At 43.3% G+C, this 22,720-nt stretch overlaps 1 protein-coding gene across 1 annotated transcript in view; it reads left to right on the top strand.

Moving 5' to 3' along the window:
• Positions 1-14,798, top strand: part of LOC118395250 (apoptotic chromatin condensation inducer in the nucleus-like) — a 34,903-nt gene extending 20,105 nt beyond the window's left edge. The window contains 10 exon segments of the mRNA XM_052464157.1: positions 8,223-8,280; positions 10,650-10,695; positions 10,839-10,981; positions 11,288-11,428; positions 11,659-11,845; positions 11,990-12,243; positions 12,495-12,602; positions 12,755-13,049; positions 13,131-13,231; positions 13,382-14,798. Of these exon segments, the coding sequence (XP_052320117.1) occupies positions 8,223-8,280; positions 10,650-10,695; positions 10,839-10,981; positions 11,288-11,428; positions 11,659-11,845; positions 11,990-12,243; positions 12,495-12,602; positions 12,755-13,049; positions 13,131-13,231; positions 13,382-13,690 (1,642 nt within the window). The 3' untranslated portion in view covers positions 13,691-14,798.
• Positions 14,799-22,720: the final 7,922 nt, after the last annotated feature.

Raw genomic sequence — 22,720 nt, 5'->3', positions numbered from 1 at the left:
TCCCATATTCCTTGGATTCAATGACTAGGTCAAGTTTGTTTTGATTGTGTTTCAGATTATATTGTTCCCAATAGGAACTGAATAGTGAGTGATGTATTGTCATTTTAGTCACTTTTATTGTATGTTAGAATATAACATGTTTCTGAATACTTCTGTATTAACGTGTATGCTACCATGATTATAGTTAATCATGAATAGGAAGGTGTACAGAGGCACAAATTATAACCTCCAAAAATGCTATACTCCCCTGTTATTGGTAATGATGAGAGATTATCATTTTTATTTTATCAGGTAAGTTGACTGAGAACACGTTCTCATTTGCAGCAACGACCTGGGGAATAGTTTACAGGGGAGAGGAGGGGGATGAATGAGCCAATTGTAAACTGGGGATTATTAGGTGACCGTGATGGTTTGAGGGCCAGATTGGGATTTTAGCCAGGACACCAGGGTTAACACCCCTACTCTTATGATAAGTGCCATGGGATCTTTAATGACCTCAGAGAGTCAGGACACCTGTTTATCGTCCCATCCGAAAGACAGCACCCTACACAGGGCAGTGTTCCCAATCACCAGAGGAAAGAGTGCCTCTTACTGGCCCTCCAACACCACGTCCGGCAGCATCTGGTCTCCCATTCAGGAACTGACCAGGACCAACCCTGCTTCGCTTCAGAAGCAAGCCAGCAGTGGTACGCAGGGTGGTATGCTGCTGGCGTTTCATGTTTTGTTGTAGTCTGTAACCTTCCCAATCATCATCATTCATTGGTTTTCTTAATCATGGAATTATCAGGATGAATTTAGAAGTATTCAGAAACGTCTCATCTACTCAAATCATTCACCATTCAGTTCCTATTGGAAAACCATAACCAAAACAAACTGCAAATGCATCCGATGTGTTTGTGGTATCACAAGCTTGAGGTAGTCATTGTGTGCTAGGAATATGGACCCAAATACTACATATTTGACTATTTTAATACACTATAAATTCATTTCTTAATATTTCTTCAATTGGGGGGACTATATATTTTTTCTGCGGTTAAACAGATGTAGGAAAATATCCTAAAATAAAAGTTTGACATTCTGTACTGTCGCCTCATGTAAAACATTTGATTTCAAATCCAAAATGCTGGAGTATATTTTACTGTCCAAATGAACTCCTACCAACTCGCTCAGAGACTTTAAGAGTGGCAAGGGGATCAAATAAACCCATCAACTTCGGGACACACTTGTGACTTGAATGATGTAAATCATGTTACACATAATAATAAAACACATAATAATAAAACGAGCACGAAATGCAATTGAGAATTTCCCCTGTCGTTTTACAAGGTAGAAACTTCAGTAACACTTAAACATTTAATTCGGGAGGTATTTCATGTTACATGTGTCAAGCATTGAAATCAGAAACATACAAATACAGGTGGCTAATTAAGCACGCCTCCATTCTTTTCGGTGACATTGCGCAAACTCAAAAATGAGGCTGTGAGTTATGCAAGGTTTGAAATTGTGACCACTTGCATTTGCGACCCTTTGACCTGACAGTGTGACACCTATTTTTAATTAGTCGCTATGGTGCCAGTGGAAAAAATGTAGCTGGTCACGTTCGTTTTGGTTAACAATTGGCTTTTTTAATTACGATTTATTCAAACAATGGGTATGCAAACCAAGTATTCAAAAAGTTGGTTTCGAAGTCATGGTTTAATCTTTGTAATTCAGTAATCATGGACTGTTTGAATTAGCATTTCTAAAGGCTTTTCCAAAAAACCTTCCCAATTAAATGTTGACTGCAAAATATGCCAACCTGGCAGAATGATATCATACTGATTTGTATCAATTGCGTGCAAAATAGGCCAACCTGGCAGAATGATATCAAACTGATTTGTATCAATTGCGGGGCGTTTGTTTTGCGAACTCTGCTATCACATGTAGCCTACATTGTACAGTACAAAAACACTGCTAGCCAATCACAACGCTGTTAGCCAACACACTTGCTCGGCGCAATTGAATTATAGGGCAACTACACTCTCCAATCATTTTTGGGGATTGTTCCCAGACGTCCAAAGTAGTCTCCTGGTATGGTTTAAGCATTGTTGTGGACTTAGAAAATCTACAAATATTTAAATATTCTATAAAAATCTGGGACAGGGAAAAACTAAACCAAGAAAACAGTATTTATTAAAATATAAAACTATGTATAGCCTTACAACTGTAGATTGACTGTTCAGATGTGCCAACAATAACACCCTTTTGAGAATCAACGCAACGTTAAACATTTTCATAGTTTTATTGTTGCTTAAGACGCAAATGGTAAAACGGCAAGAAAATAACAATAAACCGTTACACCATGCACTGGGTTGTCCTCAAGAATGCCAGGTTAATACTATTCCTGTCAGGCGTTTCATGCGACTGCCTGGAAGCCAATTTGCCTGGAAGCCTCATCCAGAGGAGATGAGGGTCCTTTTTTTCCCCTGTGTCTCATTTTTCATTCAATTCAATATGGCTGTGCTGCGTGTATGTTTTGGTTGTAACCGATAACAATGCACTGCTTTGGCCAGCAGCAGAATGTATCGCAAAACTTGTATAATTTAATCTCTCCGAGATATTTGTCTACCGGGTTCGGTAAAAATGCTGTCCGAGGGGATTAAAAGCCGGTGAGCGTGAGGTAGGAAGAGAAAAGACTGGTCGTCGTGGCGCTGGAATTTTTTATATCAACAGACCGTTTGCGGTGTTGCATTGTAGCGACGTTTCACGTCCATGTCTTTTTTTTAACACGCATATTGCAATTTGTAGCGATAAATGTTGCGCTCTTACATTTTAATGACGCAGCAGAGTTGTCCGTGTGAAGTATTGATGTGTGTATAATGTGGACGGGAGGGGTATGGGGGGCATTCGGTCACCGCTCTCATTGTTCTGTGCCGCTCCTTGACAGAATGAATCAACCAAGTGAAAGGGGATTGCACTTGAGTAGTATATTCCCGAAATTCCCTGCTTTTCTTTTCCATTCATTACAACAAAAAAAGTGACCGCAGAATCTGCATGAATTGGAAATAGATTATTCACGAATGGCAATCGCAAGCATACAGGTGTTGACTATTTTGAAAGCCTACCTCTCATTTCATATCAAATTCATTTTTTTAACATGATAATAATCATGATTACATTCTAATAGAATACGTTTTGGGATTTGATTTAGCACAAAACATAGGTCTATTTTATCTTTGAGTTTTGTTGTCATGGAAATTAATGCTCAACAAGCAAATGTGCAAATAAGCGATTTGTGCCTTTGTGATGTATAAATTGCTGCTAATGTTGCACCTCTCTTCTCTGCTACACCAATCTGTATGGATCACCCTGTTAGGCATGCCCTTGTGTATGAGCAGGACACTATCATATTGCTTGTATATCCTATTCCCATAGGGCCCGATTCAGACTTAGGAAATCTGTTCCTTTTTTACATGTTTTAATAAATGTCCACACCTTTAGAAATCCACTTTTTCGAGCTGCAAGACAATGGCCTGAGCTTACCCATGATGTTGCACAAAGGTTTTAAGTCAATAAATCATAGTTTGCTATGCGTCTGCTAAATGGCATATATATAGTTTTAGTCAAAGTATATTTGGGCTTGAAGTGACACCCGAACTTCCTACTTCGTGTGAATGTGGTGTCTTTTCCTATGATGTGACATGAAAAAATGTCAGCCTACATTTAGTTTCAGAGCTGGGTTTTATTTTAATGTTACCACCCACCAGCATGGCATTCTTTAGCAGAAACCGTTGCAAATTTATTTTTGTGACTGCGATGAGCCAAACAGCCTTGTATCCATTTGGCTGCCTGAGCCATGGAGCAAATTAAGTGTTACACCAATCAAAGCAGTGGAGCTTTAGCAGTCAAAGCCATTCATTCATCTTGGGATGCCGGGGAGAGCATTTTTTTCTTAATGCTGTCATATTACGCAATTATAATATTTATAAAATGGTCAGATATACACTACATGGCTAAATGTATGTGGACACCCCATCAAATTATTAGATTCGGTTATTTCAGCCACACACGTTGCTGATAGGTGTATAAGATTGAGCATGCAGCCATGCAATCTCCATAGACAAACGTTGGCTATAGAATGGCCAGTACTGAAGAACTCAGTGACTGAATATTTTTCCAAGGGCACTGTATAGGGGATGTTGTTCCCACTGTGACTATTAAAACCTTCCCAAACCAAAAACTGTGGATAGATGGTAGCATTCGCACAAAACAGAAAGCACGAACCACCACATTTAACCACAGCAAAGTGACTGGGAATATGGTTGAATACAAACAATGCATTTATGCCCTCCGTAAGTGAATCAAACAGGCAAAACGTCCCAGAGACAGTTGAGTTGCCATTCAACGGCTTAGACACGAGACTTGTGTGGCAGGGACTTCAGACAATCACAAATTAGAAAGCATAACCAGCTGCGTCGCTGATGTTTTGCTCCCAGACAAGCTTAACACCTTCACCCGCTTTAAGGATAACACAGTGCCACTGTTGTGGGCAGCTCCCGGGGACTGTGGGCTGTCGTTCTCCTTGGCTGACGTGAGTAAGACATTTAAGCAAGATGACCCTCGCAAGGCTTCCGGCCCAGACGGCCTCCCTAGCCGCGTCCTCAGAGTATGCGCAGACCAATGGGCTGGAGTGTTTACGGACCTATTCAATCTCTCCCTATCCCAGCCTGCGGCTAAGGGAGCACGTCCACATCGATGGGGCCGCAGTGGAGAACGTGAAAAGCTTCAAGTTCCTTGGCGTACACAACACTGACAATCTGAAATTGTTCACCCACATAGACAGTGTGGTGAGGAGGCTGAAGAAATTCAGCTTGGCCCATTAGACCCTCGCAAACCTTTGCAGATGCACCATTGAGAGCATCCTGTCGAACTGTATTACAGCCTGCAACTGCACCGCCCGCAACCGCAGGGCTCCCCAGAGGGTGGTGAGGTCTGCCCAACGCATTACCGGGTACACACTGCTTGCCCTCCAGGACACTTACAACACCCGATGTCACAGGAAGACCCAAAAGATCATCAAGTACATCAACCACCCGTGCCATGGCCTGTTCACTTGGCTACCATTCAGAAGGCGAGGTCAGTACAGGTGCATCAATGCTGGGACCGAGAAACTGAAAAAAAACAGAAAAACAGCTTCTTTCTCAAGGCCATCAGACTGTTAAATAGCCATCACTAGCCAGCCTCCACCCAATACCCTGCCCTGAATGTAGTCACTATCACTATCACTAGCTGGCTACCACCCGGCTACCACCCAGCGCCCCTGCGACTTAGAGGCTGCTGCCCTATGTACATAGACATGGAATCACTGGTCACTTTATTCATGTTTTCATTCTGTTTTACTCATTTCATGTATATGCTGTGTTCTAGTCAATGCCATCCTATTCAACTATTACTGTGTATACAGTAGCAGTCTTCAAAAGAGTTTTCTTTTCTGCATTGTAGAATAATAGTGAAGACAAACCTGAAAAATAACATGTATATGGAATCATCAAAAAAGTGTTAAGCAAAGTATATTTGAGATTCTTCAATGTAGCCACCATTTGCCTTGACAGCTTTGCACACTTGGCATTCTCAACCAGCTTCATGAGTAATGCTTTTCCAACAGTCTGGAAGGAGTTCCCACACATGCTGAGCACTTGTTGGCTGCTTTTCTTTCAGTCTGCAGTCCAACTCATCCCAAACCATCTCAATTGGGTTGAGGTCGTGTGATTGTGGAGGCCAGGTCATCTGATGCAGCACTCCATCACTCTCCTTCATGGTCAAATAGCCCTTACATAGCCTGGAGGTGTGTTGGGTCATTGTCCTGTTGAAACACAAATTATAGTCCCACTAAGTACAAACCAGATGGGATGGCGTATCGCTGCAGAATGCTGTGGTAGCCATGCTGGTTAAATGTGCCTTGAATTCTAAATAAATCACTGACAGTGTCACCAGCAAAGCACCAACACACCACCACCTCCGTGCTTCATGGTGGGAACCACACATGTGGAGATCATCCATTCACCTACTCTGCTTCTCACAAAGGCACAGCGGTTGGAACCAAAAATCTCAAATTTGGACTCAGACCAAAGTACAGATTTTCACCAGTCTGATGTCCATTGCTCATATTTCTTGGCCCAAGCAAGTCTCTTCTTCTTATTGGTGTCCTTAAGTAGGGGTTTCTTAGCAGCAATTTGATCATGAAGGCCTGATTCACAGTCTCCTCTGTATAGTTGTTGAGATGTCTTGCTTGAACTCTGAAGCATTTGTTTGGGCTGCAATCTGAGGTGCTGTTAACTCTAATGATCTTATCCTCTGCAGCAGAGGTGACTCTGGGTCTTCCTTTCCTGTGGTGGGCCTCATGAGAGCTAGTTTCAACATAGCGCTTGATGGTTTTTGCGGCTGCACTTTAAGAAACTTTGAAAGTTCCTAATTTCCTGTATTGACTGACCTACATGTCTCAATGTAATGATGGACTGTCGTTTCTCTTTGCTTAATTGAGCTGTTCTTGCCATAACATGGACTTGGTATTTTACCAAATAGGGCTATCTCCTGTATACCACCCCTACCTTGTGACAACACAACTGATTCGCTCGAAAGCATTAACTTCTCTAGGGTAGGGGCCAGCATTTGGAATTTTGAATGAAAAGCGTGCCCAAATTAAACTGCCTTCTACTCAGGCCCAGAAGATAGGATATGCATATAATTGGTAGATTTGGATAAAAAACACCCAGGTTTCCAAAACTGTTAAAATAGTGTCTGTGAGTATAACAGAACTGATTTGGCAAGCGAAAACCTGAGAGAAATCCATTCAGGAAGCAGGATTTTTTTTGGTGTAGTTTTCTATTCAATGTCATTAGAGTATCCATTGACTTAGGACTCAAATTGCAGTTCCTATGCCTTCCACTAGCTGTCAACAGTCTTTAGAAATTGTTTCAGGCTTGTATTCTGAAAAATTAGGGAGTAAGAGCAGTCTGAATGAGTATTGATTATATTGACAACGTTATAGTCCGGTTGAAATATTAGCGATTATTTCGGCTAAAAACAAGCGGAGGATTGATTATGAACATCGTTTGATATGTTTCTACTAACTTTACGGATACTATTTGGATTTTTTGTCTGCCTGTGACTGCATTCGAGCCTGTGGATTACTGAAGAAAACGTGCAAACAAAACAGAGGTTTTTGGATATAAAGAGACTTTATCGAACAAAAGGAACATTTATTGAATAAATGAATGTCTTCTGAGTGCAACCATATGAAAATCATCAAAGGTAAGTGATTAATTTTATCTCTATTTCTGACTTGTGTAACTCTTCTACCTGGCTAGTTACTTTTTGTAATGATTTGTCTGCTGGGCTATGTTCTCAAATAATTGTAAGATATGCTTTCGCCATAAAGCATTTTTGAAGTCTGACACCGTGGTTGGATTCACAAGAAGTTCATCTTTAAACCTATGTAAAATAGTTGTGTCTTTTCTGAATTACTTTAATGAGTATTTCTGTATTTGAATTTGGAGATCTGGATGTTGGCAGGTGGGACGCTAGTGTCTCACATACGCTAGAGAGGTTAAGAAGGAAAGAAATTCCACAAATGAAATTTTAACAAGGCACCCTTGTTAATTGAAATGCATTCCAGGTGACTATCATGACGCTGAGAGAATGTCAAGAGTGTGCAAAGCTGTCAAGTCAAAGGGTGGCTGTTTGAAGAATCTCAAATATAAAATATATGATGATTTTGGTTACTACATGATTCTGTATGTGATATTTCATAGTATTGATGTCTTCACTATTATTCTATAATGTAGAAAATAGTACAAATAAAGAAACCCTTGAATGAGTAGGTGTGACCAAACTTTTGACTGGTACTGTAAGTCGAGGTCTACAGATAAGCAGTATCCTGACACCTCCATTTTTTTGATCTCCACCCCAAACTTGTATCTTGTTGGTACCGGCTTTTCTTCATGCTTAAGTTCAAGGTCAACATGCTAGAGAGAAGTGCATAAACGGGGAATAAAGTTACATTTACGGCCTCGTGTAACTCGAGTCTGAAATCCCTCCATGTTGCATATTTTTGGACCCCATTGTTCTGAAAACCTTTTTGCAACTAACCGGAACCACACTTTACCCCCTCTTTATCCTCCTGTCTCTTCATCCTTCTATCTCTCCATCACTCCTCTTCTTCATTTCTTTCATTCTCTCCATAGCGAGGTGAAGGAGGCTGCCATGGCTGAGCCTGAGCGGGCTCCTGAGAGCAGTGAGGAGGTAAGGCCACGGCGGAACACTGGGACATCCTCACTGTACGTACCATGGCTCTCTAAAGAGGGGTGTGCTCCGGGCTTGGACTGTCACTGGCCAACCTGTGAGGCGACCTCCCTCCAGTTGTCAGCCATCAAACAAAAACACTTTAGTTAGTTAGGAATTAGAAATGGGGTGTTTTTGGTCATAGTTTTTAGGTTGTGATATTGGGCACATCTGTGCTCCATCTTCTCCCGTTAATGATGTCTCTCGTTTTAATTTAGCTTTATACCCCATATCATTGTAGACAATGAAGTGCTTTTAGGTCCTGAAAATGCTTAGTGATAAGAAATAAGAAGCACATTTCAAACATTTCTTAATGAAAAGTAACAATCTGTTATTTGTAATATTTACTTACTGGTTTGGTTAACCTGACCCTTTTTTAAGAGGTTTGATGAGCTATTTAAAAAACAAAACAATTTTAGCTGTGTTTTTGACCCTTTGCTGATGCTGTCTCAGACAGAAGCAGCAGGGGAGATGCTTACTGTGGCTGATGTTTAAAACCCCATTGATTGCTTTGTTATAAAGGTGCTCATGCCTCTTCCATTGCCCCTAATGGTACCTGCATACTACTTCTGCCACTACTACTGCTGCACCTGTTCCAATGTCCCCAAGAGCCCTGGGTATCCCACACATAGGCCCCTGATTCTGCACTGCAGTGGGACAACTGTGGCAACAAAGGCCATGTTGCCACGGAGATGGCACTTGATTGGACTAATGGGCTGAGGGTTTAGGATGACTGATCTCGTCTCTAACACCAGCGACTGGCTCGTACACCACCTGTATGGCCACATACAACCTCACTTCACAATGGGTCTGAGGGGAGGTGAGGCTGACACTCAGTAAGACTGTTTCAAATCCTTCGATGACATGCCTGTGGATGGCTTCCAACGGGGTTGCTGCAGTACATTTTTCTTCTCACCACCTACAGATGAATGTGCTGCTCAATGGACTTGCGTGGACCGTTTTAACTGGTCAATCTTTTTTTCTGGACTAAACGGTTTCTCTGAGAAAGGACATTTTGGGTGTTCTCCACCTATTCAGAATGAGATCCAAATGAACCTGATGAGTCGTGAGGACAGCTTGGGTCTTCTCTTCGTGGCTGTTTTTCAAAGTCATGATCTCGGACATTTGATACCTTTCTCAATGGTCTTCAGCATTTCTTTGGACTCACTACCAAACATCTGATTGTTGGCTGGAAAGGGTACTTGCCAATTGGGTCCCTTTTTTTCTGCTACTACCTAGCACCCAACAGACTGTCTGCTGAACTATACCCCTGCTAGTTTTTGGAGTAACTCTTGTTCAACATTGACTATCCCATCTCCCATTAAACCTCAGCCAGGCAGTATCCCAACAGAAAAACATGACAAAGATCTGAAAGACTGATGCTTAAGCGCTAAGGACTTGACCCCAATACATTTCCAAAAGCCACTCAAGTCCCACCCCCATTGATCTACAGAGCCCATCCTGCCAACCAGCTGTCAGATTTCCACCCAAACTTCACAACCACCTTTGATTGGACCCTTGTTGCCTAGATACAGTACATGCAGTCGAGATTGGGCCATATCCAACCCAGTAAGGATCAGGTGTCAGTGGTACCAGGGAATAAGTAGTACTTTTCTCAATGTTATTTTCTACAAAGAAATACACAATATTTAGAAAATGTATAGTTTCAGTCGACTCCCTCCTTTTAGCCTAAAATGGGGGAATTGACTCTGACATAGATGTCAAATGATTTAGTTTACATATTTATGGCTACTGATGTTTTTGAATGAATATTGTTGTAATCCACCCAATAATATAGTCTTGCTTTATGGCCCAGTAATCCTGGCAGCCACGTAGTTGTTATGAAAGTGTATTGAAATGTCAGCTATTTAATTCTAAGGAATTTAAACTGCAGTATTGTCATCAGGCTACTATCTGTCCTTCTGTATGTGTGATAGAGACTGTGGCTCCATCCCTGAACTACTTTCTTCACCAAACATGAACTGACACTTGGGCCCCAGTCATTAATATTACTACACATCTTAAAGCCATGCACACTGTTTTGAGACCAAGCAAAGATGTTACCCGCTGTCTGCTCACTGCAGTGTGCTATTGAGAGCCATATATTGAGATTCAATATTACTGGTGCTATTCATTGTTTGACTAATATGTTGGGATGGAAAGTGACCTAGACTGGAGTAGCAGTCTCTCTCAACTAGTTTTTCTTCCCTTGTTCACCCACACTTTCTCTCTTGTCCTGTCTTCCCTCTAATCTATTTATGTACCTCTCCATCTCTGCCTCTCACCTTTCCCCTGTACTTCTGGGTGTGTTTTATTTATTTTTGTTTCAGAGTCTGACGCCAAAGGCATTCACAGCCCGTAGGATCTCCCTGAGCAGTGAGTATACTTTGTTTTCTTCGGCTCAGTAGGTAGACGTCGTTTTTAGTTGAGTTGGCCTGTGCGTGTGGGTGAGAGACAATTATAGATGAGGTGCTTACGTTCGCGTTTGGCCAGTTGTGCAATCATCCTTTGTCTTCCAGGCAGCAAGGCCTCTCCAGGTGTCGTCAGTGCAGAGGGCGAGGCAGAGTCTGGGGCCGGCCCCGGGAGGAAGAGGAGGTGGGGTTCCAGCACTGCGGTCACAGCCAAGAAACCATCCATCAGCATCACCACAGACTCACTGAAGGTACAGTATCATCGTCACTACACTGCAAAATATACTGTTGTACATATTACAAATCATCTATCCAAACACAGCATGATAATGAATTCTATCCAAACACAGCATGATAATGAATTCTATCCAAACACAGCATGATAATGAATTCTATCCAAACACAGCATGATAATGAATTCTATCCAAACACAGCATGATAATGAATTCTATCCAAACACAGCATGATAATGAATACTAACCTAACTTTTTACTATCTGTTGAGTCTTGAAGCTTCTCGCCTTCTCCCATCTGTAATATATTGATTGCGCTGCCCAGTCTCTGATCCCAGACATCAGGCTGAGTCCAGGACAGGAGGCGGTGGTGGATCTGCACCCAGAGGAAGCTCACCTCTCTGGGGGAGAGGAGGACAGGGAGCAGGGCGAGCAAGACTTCAAGATCAGACGCACGGTCACACAGGTCAGGGTTCTACTACGCCTGTTTTGTGGACTGTACATTTATCTTGATTCAAGAAGTAATGTATTACTGGAAATTGGTTTTGCGGCAGTCATTTATAAAGGTGCGTTAAAGTAAGATTTACTATAATGGCTAACATTCGTAATTGACCCAAACGCATTACATTGTGAATGTCTTAAAACATCTGTGTGCCGCCTCCTCTACCCCACCCACTTCCAATGTACTGTATGTAGGTGGTCCTGTCCGAGACCCAGGAGAATGGACCGAAGGAGTCCAAGAGGAGTGAGAACATGGAGGACAGAGAGGATGGAGTGGAGGTTAAAAGCGACAGAGAGGAGAAGATGGACGACTCATTCCAGAGAGACTCCATGGAGACACAATCCCCCTCTCCCCCCATCCATGACATGGAGATGAACACAGGTGATTGATGGATCCAAATTTAAAGACCAACTTAATTATCTTGTCAGATTTCTCAAAACCTCTGTTAACCCTGGGCTAGATTCTAGCCTTTTGATATGTTGTGAGTTATCAGGTTGATGCATCTCTCTGGTCTCATCTGTTCAGTGACCCCAAGTGACACCCTGATCCGTCGCTCCATCAGCCAGCAGAAGTCTGGCGTGTCCATCACCATAGACGACCCTGTCCGCACGGCCAAGCAGCCCTCTCCTCCACGAGGCAAAGTGTCCAACATCGTCCACCTGTCCAACCTGGTTCGGCCGTTCACCCTGGGTCAGCTGAAGGAGCTGCTCAGCAGGACTGGCACCGTGCTGGAGGACGGCTTCTGGATCGACAAGATCAAATCTCACTGCTACGTCACCGTACGTCTCTGTCTGCTGGCCATTGTCCTGAATACAGGTCTGCGTCTCAACTGACATCCTATTCCCCGTATAGTGCACTACTTTTAACCAGCCATAGGAGGCTCTGGTCAAAGCTGGTGCACTTGACTATAGGGTGTCATTTTAGATGCAGCTCAGATCTCTTCCTACAGTTTTCTATTTTCTGTGTCTTATCTAAGGCAAGCCTCAATGTTCCTAATGGATGTCCGTTCTTGCTCTCCCTCTTCTTTCAGTACTCCAGTGCAGAGGAGGCAGTGGCCACTCGTGCAGCACTACATGGGGTGAAATGGCCTCAGAGCAACCCCAAGTTCCTCTGTGTGGACTTCAGTCAGCAAGAGGAGGTGAGACTAACTTGTCCCTTGTAGTTCTGCCCTATGTGATGATGCATATCATTCCCCAGTTCTCTAATATTTGAGTGCTTATGATGTTCCTTATGGTAACCTTCCCCCTCGTGTGTGTGTGTGTGTTTGTGTGTGTGTGTGTGTGTGTGTAGCTTGACTTCCACAGAGGCTTGCCACCCCCCGGGGGGGCTGGAGAGGAGGAGCGGGGGGCTTCATCGGTGCCTGGCCGAGGTCGGGGGGCAGCCCTGCCCCCTCTCCTGCCCGAGCGTGACCAGTGGGCAGAGCGAGAGCGTGAGATGGAGCGCAGGGAGAGGACCCGGGCGGAGAGGGAGTGGGACAGGGACAAGGTCCGGGACTTTGGTCCCGGAAAACCTGGAGAGGATGCGGGCCCCAGACGATCACGCTCCAGAGAGAGGAAGCGCAAGGAGAGGAAAACGGACAAGAAAGGTGAAGAGTGGTGATGGTACTTTAGAGCTGTGCCCTGTTGGGTCAACTGTACGTTTACACTATTTTGTGTTGTGTCTCCAGAGAAAGCTGCAGAGGAAGCCCCTGCCAAACTGCTGGATGACCTGTTCAATAAAACCAAAGCAGCCCCTTGTATATACTGGCTCCCCCTCACAGAAGAGCAGGTCAGATATATATACACAAAACTCAACTATCTGAACAAGATTTCTTATTGATGATATATATCCTTCCTTACGTTTTGTTGAAAGTGTTGATTTTAAATGGTTCACAATCCACTCTTAACATTCTCCCCTGTTCTGTCTCTTTGTGGCCAGTTTACACAGAGGGAAGTAGCTCGACAAGAGAGGAGGAAGGAGCGAGAGAAGAGGAGGAAGGAGCAGCAAGAGGAGGAGGAGAAGAAAAGGGAGGAAGAGCGCAAAGAAAGGATAAAAGCATCTGGTGAAAGAGGCGAGGGAGACAGGGACAGAGAGCGAGACAGGGAAAGGGGCAAAGACAGGGACCGAGACAGAGAGGGTGACAAACACAGAGAAAGCACCCACCGCAGACCAGGGGGCAACAGTGCAGGGGTGGGCAGACGCTCTCGCAGCCGCAGTGATCCTCCACCTCGTGACAGACGACGCTAGAGGGAATTGGTGTGGCTGAAACTGTCTTAAAATAACCCCCCATTCCCCATCACTACATGTACTTTGTTAGAACTAAGACCCTACAGAGGACCAACACACACACACTGACACACATATATATATATATACGCACACACGCACACACACACACACTGGGACCATGGTTTGAGCAGTGTTTCCCCCAGACTGCAGTCTGTCTTGCTTCAGTCTGAAAGTCTAGATTTTATATGTGTTCATTTTGCCTAAGTATATTCTTATTAGTTTTTTAAATATTCTTGGCAGATTGGCAACCAACTCTTTTCCCCTTATTTCCCCCCCGTGCATATCTGAAGATGAAGTGCTCTATGTAGAGTTCTATGCATACACACACAGCGGTTTTTCTCCTTCCCCTGGGTTGTGTATTCCACAACTGGTTTCTGTGGGGTGCTTTGTCATGGCTGCGTGCTGTCCCAGTCAGTCTGCCGTCCTCCACCTTGATTCCTGTGGAGGACTGACGGTGTTGCGCAAAGTTCTGTCTTTGTTTAGTTTGAAAGATGAGAGACTATATTCTTGCAAGAGATTAGAATCTTCTATACGCTTCTTTCTGTCAATCCTTTGCCCCCAGTCAACGCAGGCTGGAAAAGGGGTGCGTATTAATACACACAAGCGGATTTAATATTGTTTTTAATCGTTATTAAAGAATACTTTATTGTTTTTTGGTTTACCCCTGTAAGTGGTGAATGTACAAATAAATAAAAAATAAGTTTGAAAAACCTTTTGCACTTGTTTTCTGCAAGAGTACTTATATCAGTAGAACGTTATTTTAGATTATCATTGTAAAATGGAATCCTTTTTTTTTTTTTTACTGTTACAACCATTACATGTTCCAAGTAACATAGTCATTATTACTATGCAGCAGAAAGAAAATATTCAGTAATATTGGAGATCCACAAGGTGTCACTGATGCACAATAGGGCTTAATTAATAATTTTACAAATTGAATCAAATTGGTCACATGGTGAGCAGATGTTAATGCGAGTGTAGCGAAATGCTTGTGCTTCTAGTTCCAACAGTGCAGTTGGAAGTCGGAAGTTTACATACACTTCAATAAAACTTGTTTTTCAACCACTCCGCAAATTTCTTGTTTGGCAAGTCGGTCAGGACTTGCAGCAACTTAGTGCATGACACAAGTAATTTATCCAACAATTGTTAACAGACAAATTATTTCATTTATAATATACTATCACAATTCCAATGGGTCAGAAGTTCACATACACTAAGTTGACTGTGCCTTTAAATAGCTGGGAAAATTCCAGAAAATCTAAAGAAATCAGCCAAGACCTCAGAAAAAAAATTGTAGACCTGCATAAGTTTGGTTCATCCTTGGGAGCAATTTACAAACACCTATATAATATGCCATTTAGCAGACGCTTTTATCCAAAGCGACTTACAGTCATGTGTGCATACATTCTACGTATGGGTGGTCCCGGGAATCGAACCCACTACCCTGGCGTTACAAGCGCCATGCTCTACCAACTGAGCTACAGAAGGACCAGGACCTGAAGGACCTGAAGGTACCACGTTCATCTGTACAAACAATAGTATGCAAGTTTAAAGTTTAAACACCATGGGACCACGCAGCTGTCATACTGCTCAGGAAGGAGATGCGTTCTGTCTCCTAGACTTCGGTGCGAAAAGTGCAAATCAATCCCAGAACAACAGCAAAGGAACTTGAGAAGATGCTGGAGGAAACAGGTACAAAAGTATCTATATCCACAGTAAAACGAGTCCTATTTCGACAACCTGAAAGGCTGCTCAGCAAGGAAGAAGCCACTGCTCCAAAACCACCATAAAAAAGCCCGACTACGGTTTGCAACGGCACATGGGGACAAAGATCGTACTTTTTGGAGAAATGTCCTCTGTTCTGATGATACAAAAATAGAACTGGCCATAATGACCATCTTTATGTTTGGAGGAAAAAGGGGGAAGCTTGCAAGCCGAAGAACACAATCCCAACCGTAAAGCACGGGGGTGGCAGCATCATGGTGTGGTGGTGCTTTGCTGCAGGAGGGACTGATGCACTTCACAAAATAGATGGCATCATGAGATGGGAAAATTATGTGGATATATTGAAGTAACATCTCAAGACATCAGTCAGGAAGTTAAAGCTTGGTGGCAAATGGGTCTTGTAAATGGACAATGAACCCAAACATACTTCCAAAGTTGTGGCGAAATGGCTTAAGGAAAACAAAGTCGAGGTATTGGAGTGGCCTTCACAAAGCCCTGACCTCAATTCCATAGAAAATTTGTGGGCAGAACTGAGGTCTACAAACCTGACTCAGTTACACCAGCTCTTGTCAGGAGGAATGGGTCAAAATTCACCCAACTTATTGTGGAAGGCTACCTGAAACGTTTGACCCAAGTTAAGCAATTTAAAGGCTATGCTACCAAATATTAATTGAGTATGTAAATTTCTGACCCACTGGGAATGTGATGAAAGAAATACAAGCTGAACTAAATAATTCTCTCTACTATTATTCTGACATTTCACATTCTTAAAATAAAGTGGTGATCCTTACTGACCGAAGATGGAACTTTTACTAGGATTAAATGTCAGGAATTGTGAAAAACTGAGTTTAAATGTATTTGGTTAAGGTGTACAGTCGTGGCAAAACGTTTTGAGAATGACACATACTCATTTCCACAAAGTTTGCTGCTTCAGTGTATTTAGATATTTTTGTCAGATGTTACTATGTAATTATTAAGTATAATTACAAGCATTTCATAAGTGTCAAAGGCTTTTATTGACAATTACATGAAGTTGATTCAAAGAGTCAATATTTGCAGTATTGACCCTTCTTTTTCGAGACCTCTGCAATCTGCCCTGGCATGCTGTCAATTAACTTCTGGGCCACATCCTGACTGATGGCAGCCCATTGTTGCATAATCAATGCTTGGAGTTTGTCAGAATTTGTGGGGTTTTGTTTTTCCACCCGTTTCTTGAGGATTGACCACAAGTTCTCAATGGGATTACGGTCTGGGGAGTTTCCTGGCCATGAACCCAAAATATTGATGTTTGTTCCTTATGGCAAGGTGCTCCATCATGCTGGAAAAGGCATTGTGGTTGGTTGGGAGAAGTTGCTCTCGAAGGATGTGTTGGTACCATTCTTTATTCATGGCTGTGTTCTTAGGCAAAATTGTGAGTGAGCCCACTCCCTTGGCTGAGAAGCAACCCCACACATGAATGGTCTCAGGATGCTTTACTGTTGGCATGACACAGGACTGATGGTAGTGCTCACCTTGTCTTCTCCGGACAAGCTTTTTTCCGAATGCCCCAAACAATCGGAAAGGGGATTGATCAGAGAAAATGACTTTACCCCAGTCCTCAGCAATCCAAATCCTGTACCTTTTGTAGAATATCAGTCTGTCCCTGATGTTTTTTCCTGGAGAGAAGTGGCTTCTTTGCTGCCCTTCTTGACACGAGGCCATTCTCCAAAAGTCTTCGCCCCACTGTGCGTGCAGATGCACTCACACCTGCCTGCTGCCATTCCTGAGCAAGTTCTGTACTGGTGGTGCCCCGATCCCGCAGCTGAATCAACTTTAGGAGACGTCCTGGCGCTTGCTGGACTTTTTTGGGTGCCCTGAAGCCTTCTTCACAACAATTGAACCGCTCTCCTTGAAGTTCTTGATGATCTGATAATGGTTGATTTAGGTGCAATCTTACTGGCAGCAATATCCTTGCCTGTGAAGCCCTTTTTGTGCAAAGCAATGATGACGGCACATGCTTCCTTGCAGGTAACCATGGTTGACAGAGGAAGAACAATGATTCCAAGCACCACCCTCCTTTTGAAGCTTCCAGTCTGTTATTCAAACACAAACTGCATGACAGAGTGATCTCCAGCCTTGTCCTCATCAACACTCACACCTGTGTTAACGAGAGAATCACTCACATGATGTCCACTGGTCCTTTTGTGGCAGGGCTGAAATGCAGTGGAAATGTTTTTGGGGGATTCAGCTCATTTGCTTGGCAAAGAGGGACTTTGCAATGAATTGCGATTCATCTGATCACTTCATAACATTCTGGAGTATGTGCAAATTTCCATCATACAAACTGAGGCAGCAGACTTTGTAAAAATGTATATTTGTGTTTTTCTCAACTTTTGGCTAAGACTGTATGTAAACTCCCAACTTCAACTGTATCTTACAAGTAATCTAACAATTCCCCAACAACTACCTTATTGTGTATAAGATAGTTGTTGGGGAATTGTTAGATTACTTGTAAAGGGATGGAATAAGAATATGTACATATAAATAAATGGATGAGCGATGGCCGAGTGGCATAGACTAGATGCAATAGATGTATAAAATACATTATATACACATGAGATGAGTAATGTAAGATATGTTAACATTATTAAAGTGACTAGTGATCCATTTTTTAAAGAAGCCAGTGATTTCAAGTCTGTATGTAGGCAGCAGCCTCTCTGTTAGTGATGGCTGTTAAACAGTCTGATGACCTTGAGATAGAAGCTGTTTTTCAGTCTCTCGGTCCCAACTTTGATGCACCTGTACTGACCTCGCCTTCTGGATGGTAGTGGGGTGAACAGGCAGTGGCTCAGGTGGTTGTTGTCCTTGATGATCTTTTTGGCCTTCCTCTTCTCTGTATGGAGCGCTCCGCACTGCTAAAGCTAACTCTCTCTCCTCTGCTCTCATCAGACCTATCGGGTGCTGTGACAGGTGTCCTGGGTGTCCCCCAGTCATGTAGTCTGGGCAGTGTGACCAGGTGGCGAATCGCATCTCTGCATGGACCTCAAGCTGAACCTCGGCAAGGCGGGAGCTGCTCTTCCTCCCGCATGTCTGGCAGACCTTGTGGCCTCCTCCCAAACTGAAGTAGGTCTAGGGTGGCCCGTTCCTGTAAGTAAGGTGGAGGTGATTTGTTGTCATCTCCCATGACTGCATTCTCTCAAATCACTTAATGACCTGGGCTTCCAGTGCATGTAGTCTGGGCAGTGTGATGGCCCTACACCCAAACAAGTGCACTCGTTCATCGGCCTGCTGTGGGACCTGTTGGGGGCGGTGGATGCAAACTGAAGTAGGTCTAGGATTAAGGTGGAGGTGATTTGTTCAGACAGAAGGGTGGCAAGTATCTATTCTCTCAAATCACTTAATGACAGAAGTGAGTGCTACGGCCGTTAGTAATTTAGTTCAGTTATCTTTGCCTTCTTTGGTACAAGAACAATGGTGGCCATCTTGAAGCATGTGGGGACAGCAGACTGGGATTTGGAGTTATTGAATAGGTTTGTATAGGGCACTGGAGTGAAGTAGATGAAGGTAGGCTGATGAAGGTGAGTAATGAATAGGGAATAGTAATGGAAAGGTTTTCTGGCGTAAATGTGACTTTTACGTTATTGCTGAACGCAAAAAGCTCTAGATGAGAAATGTCATTGTGAGTCAATTGAGAGGCTGCTATGGAAATGTATGTCAATCTCTCCCTCAGTGAATGTTTAAAAAAAATAACATCTTACTCACACCCAATTCTCTCTTATCTCCCTCTCTCTATCCCACCCTTCCTCTTTTTCTTTAGTGCATCGTGAAGTGCCAATCCTCGGGCCTTCTTTCAGGCCTTGACGTTCTTCCTACTGAGCTCAGCAGAGCTCCTCTATAATTACAGCTCTCTGGTCGCTGAGCGGAAAATTTTTGTGCCCTGATGCAACTCTGTGCCGGGCGGCTCAAGTGAACTGGGCCGACCCTCCTGTCTCCGGCACCCCGGCCTAGCCGGCACACTCTATGGAGAAACCCACTTTAGGAATTAGAGAATTGTGTATGACACATCTTTAAAATAAGTACTTAACTGAAGGAACAGTGTTTACCTCGATGAACAACCCTGCCTTGTGTTTGTTTATGTGTGAAGACTGAAGGGTTTTTGTAATTACCAATATTAGCAGATGAGTATATTTGGAAGTAGCAGTAGACAAAGAGTTGACATTGTGTGTGTCTGTGTAATGCATTGTTGGTGTTGACAATTTGTAGTTGTTTTGACTAGAACGAATACAGATTTTGTACGATTTGACTTCGTAACAGGATAGGAGAATTAACATAGCCGGTTAGGATAATTAGGTGAAGGTTAGCTAAAATGCTAAATAAAATAAATGTATGACTTTAATTTGACAAAAGCTGTATCCCTTCTATCCATGACATGTGCCTGGAGCCTGTTGTATGAGACAGTAGTTACAGTGAGCCCGGGAGAGTTTGGCAAAGTAAACCTCTTTGTGGAGAGAGGGAGTGAAGAGGACAAGGAAATTGTTCCGCTAGCCAAGTAGGCTAAGTGCTACAGGATAGAGCGCCGGCCGGCCTCGAGGACGAAATGGATACTTGGCTATTTTCGCCCTGTGGGTTGCCAGTAGGCTGACTCGGTTTAGTTCCCTGAGCACAGCAACTTTCTGGTGTGGGAAGAAAGAGCTCAAATGCATGGCTCTCTGGTTGTAGCTAGGTCTAGCAGAACCTCTGCCCACCTCTGTCTGGGGTATACTCCGGTTAATACAGGCCCCTCCAGTCCTCTCTAGAGGTCAGTCCATGCTGATGACTGGGCAGTAAAAACACAGTTTAGGCCCTGTAAGCAGCCTACCCGGCTCAATGAAACCACATGGCCCTTTGTGTTCAGACCAGCTCTCACAGGAACATAAAACTGACAGGAGCCCCTGGCTCCTCTGATGTGTCTGCTCAGAACTTTCTCTCAACCGCTCTATTTCACTTTCTTCGTGTCCTTTTACTGACAAAATGCCGGACAATACAGATATAAGGAGCAGACAACTTGAAAGACAGTGATATCTGGGTAATCGGTTGTCTTTGCCATATACACACACAAGAGATCTAATGCACAAAAACTGCATTTTCACTGTGTGTATGCACTCACTGTATACCTATTACCCTTTCTGCCTCCTTCCTGTTCTTTGTCTCTTCCCCACAACTTAGTGATGAGAACCAGATGTAGGCCATTGCATTAAAGTGGAGGTGGAGGAGACAGAATAACTGACTGAGCACAAGGTTGTAAGGCAGTTCATTAACTAACGAGAGCGAGAGAGAGAGGTGGAAGGGTGGTAGAAACAGCATGAGGGGAAAAGGGGTCTCTCTGCCCTCTCATATGGTCTAGACTAACATTGTGTGTATATTTAGCTGCCAGGTTCAAAGTGCCAGTCGTCCAGACCAGGCCCAGATTGAAGCAGGGGGGTTTCCTAACGGATGTGACTTGGTCAGAACGAAGGTGGCTGGGGTTTGGGGGAGGTGGGAAGGAGAGAGAGTCTGATTCAGCAGCTCCTGATGGGAAATCGCTTCCTGCTCAGTTTGGGGGGAAAAGCACGATGAGGTTTATAAGAGTAGAACCTGTAGAATAACCTGTATTATTTTCACATGATACTTTTGGCTATAAAAGAGCTCAACACACTCTAGTCAAAGTGCAGACAGACTTACATAGCATAGCACATTAATGCAGCAGTTTTGCCCATACCACGATAGCTGTGTGCGGATTCAGCACTGGTGGGAGAGAGACATACTGTACCACAGAGGAAAACAGAGATGTGAAGATCTTGAGTTGGAGGGGAAAAAAGGAAGATTAGCACATTGCAAGAACGCGCACACACACACACACACACACACACACACATAAAATGTAGGCCTCTTAGCGAGCGAAAGAGTACATTATTTTCCAGTTATCTTTCCAGTGACACTAATAGAATACTTAATAGAAGACTTGCAAGGGAAATGAAGCGAGACAAAATGAGTGAATATTATAGACATCTCATCTGTCTTTCCCCTCCTCTTTCGCCCTTTTTCTTTTCCATTGAGTCCAGCTACACACCACCATACAACACTGTATCCGCACAGAGAAAGTGCCATACAAACAAGTGTAGGTGTCTCTGTTTCTGTGTGTGCAAGCGTATTTGTGTCAGTGTGTCTGTGTGTGTGTGTGAATGAATTTGTGTGGTGTTGGAGTGTAGATAAAGTTTTTTTTGGTGTATCAGAGCTTGTGCAGGATGTGACTTGGCTATTTGAAATTGAAGCCATATGTAGCCTATATACTTACTCACTACCAAGGGATTTTACCCTGTGTAAGTACTGGAATACATTGAATAAGTCAAATAGTTGGGGGTACTGGAGGAGAGGTTTGTGATACACTGTACAAGTACACTGCCCTACCAAGCAAAAAGGCAGGAACTGCTCATTTGGTCAAAAATGAGTTAATGTCATTTTTGCAACATTCAATACATTCTTATTCATCTGGACAAGTATCCTGCCCCTGTTGTATTGTGTTTTGAAGACAATGGTGGGGTCATGTTAGTAGTAACTGCATTAAGTTACTGTGAAACCAAGGTAAATAAAAGCATTTTTTTTCTCAGCTCCACGCTTTAGCAGTTACTGCCTTTTTGCTTTGGTAGGGAAGTACATTCAATTCTATTAGTTATATCTCAGGACAGTTTACAGTAATGCAGGGGTACTCAAGTACTATTTGAGAAGGTTTGGTCACACACATATCCTAGGTGGCAAAGGTCAGAATGGACATTGTCATTTATTGGTGTAGTAACAAATCCCCACATCACAACCCAAACTGCCCACTGGGCACACACTGGTTGAATCAATTCAATTACATTGAACCAACGTGGAATAGACGTTGAATTGACATCTGTGCCCAGTGGGTGTTCAAACTGTTCACACCTCTGTTGGTTGGCGGAGAGACAATGTTGCCGTTTTAAAGCTAATCTCCTGCAATTCTACACATTTTGCCATGTCTACGTGCGTTCATAGCGTACCATGGATCGAAGCCAGACTGACGGTCCATATTGACACGGGTCTGGATCCGTGGATCCACCTGAAAGACTGGGAAAATAGAGAGGAGGCAAAATAAAGGGACTGCAAGAAATCCATTAGAGAAGGAAGAGTATGTTTTCATCTGTTCATCATCAAATTGGAAAACAGGTGAAGAGAGAGATGAGAGATGGATGATGAACGAGGGGCTGGGAGAGGAAGTGGTCTTTGCTAAGACTTGTGAATAAAGTG

This window comes from Oncorhynchus keta, chromosome 15 (genome assembly GCF_023373465.1).
Source record: "Oncorhynchus keta strain PuntledgeMale-10-30-2019 chromosome 15, Oket_V2, whole genome shotgun sequence".
NCBI classification, from domain to species: domain Eukaryota; kingdom Metazoa; phylum Chordata; class Actinopteri; order Salmoniformes; family Salmonidae; genus Oncorhynchus; species Oncorhynchus keta.
The sequence above is the reverse complement of the archived record's forward strand: the minus strand, read 5'-3'. Positions and strand labels throughout refer to the sequence as shown.